The 3902-nt window shown below is 52.1% G+C and overlaps 1 protein-coding gene across 1 annotated transcript in view; it reads right to left on the bottom strand.

The window, feature by feature from the left end:
* Positions 1–298: 298 nt before the first annotated feature.
* Positions 299–3902, bottom strand: part of RIPK4 (receptor interacting serine/threonine kinase 4) — a gene marked incomplete in the record, with an annotated part of 32221 nt that continues 28617 nt past the window's right edge. Inside the window, 1 exon segment of the mRNA XM_014590860.1 lies at positions 299–2825. Coding sequence (XP_014446346.1) covers positions 1660–2825 — 1166 coding nt within the window.

The following is a 3902-nucleotide window of genomic DNA, read 5'->3' as shown; positions in this document are numbered from 1 at the left end:
GGGAGCTCTGTCCATGAAAACAGGATTATCTCTCACTAAAGCACACGTGGGAGGGCCTGTCATGTCAGCAGTTCTCTGTCCTGAGCAGTCTGACAGTTGCCACAACCAATAAGCAGGACACCCAAGTCCACCCTCTGCTTCATCTGTCCCCCATGTTGCAGGTTAACTCAGGGTGTAGAAGCCTTCAGGAAGGACATGTCCAAACCATACGTCACTGCCTCCCACCTCTGGGTTTCAGAAATCACGTTTGAGCTCGTTTGTAAGAAAAAGCAGTCTCACTGACTTCAAAAAGTAGACAAGTGCTTTGCTTTATTGACATCCAGCAGAAGTCTGTCTTCAACAATTCAACTTAATGGTAGCATCACACAGTAAAAGCATATGAGGCATATTAAAACATAGCCAGTTCTAAACAGCGTGGATATTTCCTGTCATAGAAAAGAAGTATCCTGCCCACAGATTCACATTAACATACATGGTACATTAATGTCAATCCCTGTATCATACACCAGGCCACGGTACATGTTTGCACACAGGGTCACAGTCTGCAACAAACTTACTCAACAGTCTTTGGAAGGCACCACATGGGACGCATGTGGCAACTTATGAATTAATGAAGCAAGGTGGTCAAGTCTTCTCCATCCAGGGGTATGGCCATCTCCTAGAGCCACCTTTGGGGTACAGGCCAAGCTGCTGAGGTGCCAACAAGGTGTGGCCACTTGGAAAGCAAGTTGGAAAACCCCTGAGGCCCAAAACAGTATCCTACCACATGAACCACATCTACCAAATGCAAGCCCTTGGAAGAAACAGATGAGTGGTTCATTTCACTATAATACTGTTTCCAGTCCAGAACGGAAGTGATGAAGATTATAAAATGACTTTTACACTAGGTCTCTGGCTCTAGAGTTCCAAAAATGTTTCATGCAAGAAATGAACAGCAGCAACTTGCATGACTAGGGTAGTGTGGCACAATGGGGACTACCTGAAGGACAAGCCAGGACACAAAGTAGCCACACACACACATACCAGCAGTGCCAGCTGCAGCTGTGGTTTCTCGAGTGAAACATCTTTTGCCTTCCAAGCTAACCTATGACATCACGGTCAACCCGTGTATCCTCCGGTTAGATGATCCAATGTCACCAATAAGTCTCAAGTGAGATTTGACGTGATATGCATCTGTTGGAGAAGGTATCTTACAAGAAATCCATGGAAACTTTCTACGGCAGGTTCCTAGCCCATGCTGGGAAGACAAAAGGCAAGTGGTTCTTCTTGCACCTCGTCCCTTGGACTATGTATTCTGAGCAAGCAGAGGTGCTCGGCTCATCAGAACAGGCTCATCCTGACCCAAGGCTTGGTCACCAAGGGACCAGCGTCAGCAACCCATTGGGAACACTGTGAAACGATTCTGACCCATCGTCCCTTCTGATACCAGGTGCCAATGTGGGACTAGGTTAACAACCGGGTACCTTCTAGCCAATTTCACATGGAAGGCAATAAGCCCACTGGCAACAGCCACACTGCCTCACCAGATGGTTTACACTCCATCAATGTTTTAGCAAGCAAACCACCAGGGAGCGGGGCTGCCACTGTATCACTGTGTCCCCACATGAAACATGACACAACAGCACCCCACATGCATCCCTGGTCTCTGCATGCAGCAGGCTAGGTCTTGCTTCGCCGGAGCAGTGTGGCTGTGGCACCCCCACCCTGGCCACCCTGGAACTTGAGGCTCTGCAGGCTGATGTGGGCCCCATGCTTGAGTAGTGTCTCCACCGTGTGCGCATGCCTGCCCTGCGCGGCCAAGTGCAGTGCGCTGAGGCCCTGCTCATCAGACAGGTCAATGATGTCAGCACTGACCAGCTCCTCCACCACCTCTGAGTGCCCACGGGCAGCAGCCAGGTGCAGGGCAGTTTGGTGCTGGGGCCCCCGGGCCAGCAGGTCAGCCTTCTCCTCAATGAGCAGTCTGACAGTTGCCAGGTGTCCGTTGCGGGCAGCCAGGTGCAGGGCGGTACAGCCCTCTGCAGTCACCGCCTCCTTGCCAGCACCCCGATGCAGGAGCAGCCTGGCAGTGCTCGTGTGCCCAGTCTCAGCGGCAACGTGCAGGGGCGTCTGTGCGAGCAGGCTGCAGATGTTGACGTCAGAGCACAGGTCAATAAGTATGCGGGCCACACGGTAGTGCCCTCGCTGGGCAGCCAGGTGCAGGGGCGTCCTGCCATCCAGGGTCTGGGCATTCACACTCACTCCTGGTTGCTTGGCCAGCAGCTTGACAATGGCCAGGTGGCCCTGCCAGGCAGCGTAGTGCAGTGGCACCCAGGCATCCTTCCCCTGCAGGCCCACATCGACGCCCCGGCGCAGCAGGATGCGCACGATGTTCTCCTGCCCATGCTGACAGGCTACGTGCATGGGCGTCCGGCCCTCAAAGTCCACCTCGTTGATGGAAGCGTTCTTCTCCAGCAGCAGCCGTGTGCTGGACTCGTCCCCGTTTTGGGCTGCAAAGTGGAGAGCTGTCCACTGGTCTTCATCCTTGGCGTTGACGCTGATCTTGCGGGTCAACAGGAGCTCCACAACACCCCGGACCTTCTTCTCCACAGCCAAATGGAGTGGAGTCGAGCCCTTCCGGTTGGTCAGGTTGGGGTTGGCGTTGTTGAGTAGAAGCCACTTGACGCACTCCTCCTGGCCAGCCTCCACAGCCAGGTGCAGCAGGCTGGCGTTGCCGTCCAGGACCACGTCCACGTCCTGGGGCTGCAAGATCTTCATCAGCTTGCTGGTGTCCCCAGATATGATGGCATCCACAAGCTTCTTCTTCTGGAAATCTGTGGTGCCCAGGTCTGCAGGGGGAGGAGAGACAAGGGTCAGAGCCAGGCTATCCACCTGAGACAGAACTGCACTGCTTAAGTTCTGATCACACTGCATTGTTTAATTTTAGAACTAACACTGGCCAATTAATGGCTACAAGGTGCTCTTTCACCACTTTGCAAAATAAACACCACTCTAGCTGTCCTGCAGAACTGTGACCAGATAACGGATGCAAAACTCTGGGTCACAACTCAAGGCTCTGTGGGCTGACCGACATGGGAAGGTCTGGGTTCACATCTGAAGAATTCCCTGAACATACTGGGAACACATACATGATATGGGATGGGCTGGGTGTGGATTGCAGGATCAGTACCCTGTTAGGGGTGCTGTCTTTCTTGCTCATGGTAGAAATATATAAACTAAAACAAACAAAAATTCTCAGAGTGCCCCCTTGGAGTTTAGAAATGGCAGTGATTGCTAACATTCTTTCATTACAAAAGAAGCCAAGGCACAGACTGCTAAGATGGGGCAGGAGTCCCCACCCCAGGGTTGCCCATCCCACAGAGCTGCTGCCTGGAGGGGCAAGCCGACCAGTAGCCTAACCTCAGAGTGGGACCTGCCCTGGGGACTACAGTAATGGTGCTTCCTGTGACGATCCTCAGAGGACTGGGCCTCTAGATTCAGGAGGACCCCAGGCCCAGCCTTTGGAACAAAAACAGTCTAGTTAACACAAAAGTCCTGCCACATGATCAGGAGGTTGGATGTGCATGAAGACAATTCTCCTCCCTCCCATGAAATCTTCTCAAGTATGAGGTGAAGAAAATGGAGCCCACCCAGTGAGGTGTGTATTTAAACACGTGCTGGTAATCCTCTCTCAAGCACAAATGCAAGATGTCATTTGAACATATTTGACCTGAAGAAAATATTCTTTTTCCTTTTTCTTTTTAAATTGCCAAAGGGTGCATGCACTTGCCAGAGACAGAACAGTCCTCGAAAGTGTATGATCATGCTGTGTGTGGTCTTGGAAACCTGTTGAGACTTGGGGTACACATGCACATGGCATGCTTTCCAAGCCACTGTGGCCATGTGGGATCCAACTCCCTTTAACC

Source organism: Tupaia chinensis, unplaced genomic scaffold (genome assembly GCF_000334495.1).
Source record: "Tupaia chinensis unplaced genomic scaffold, TupChi_1.0 Scaffold000492_1, whole genome shotgun sequence".
Classification (NCBI taxonomy): Eukaryota; Metazoa; Chordata; class Mammalia; order Scandentia; family Tupaiidae; genus Tupaia; species Tupaia belangeri.
The sequence above is the reverse complement of the archived record's forward strand: the minus strand, read 5'-3'. Positions and strand labels throughout refer to the sequence as shown.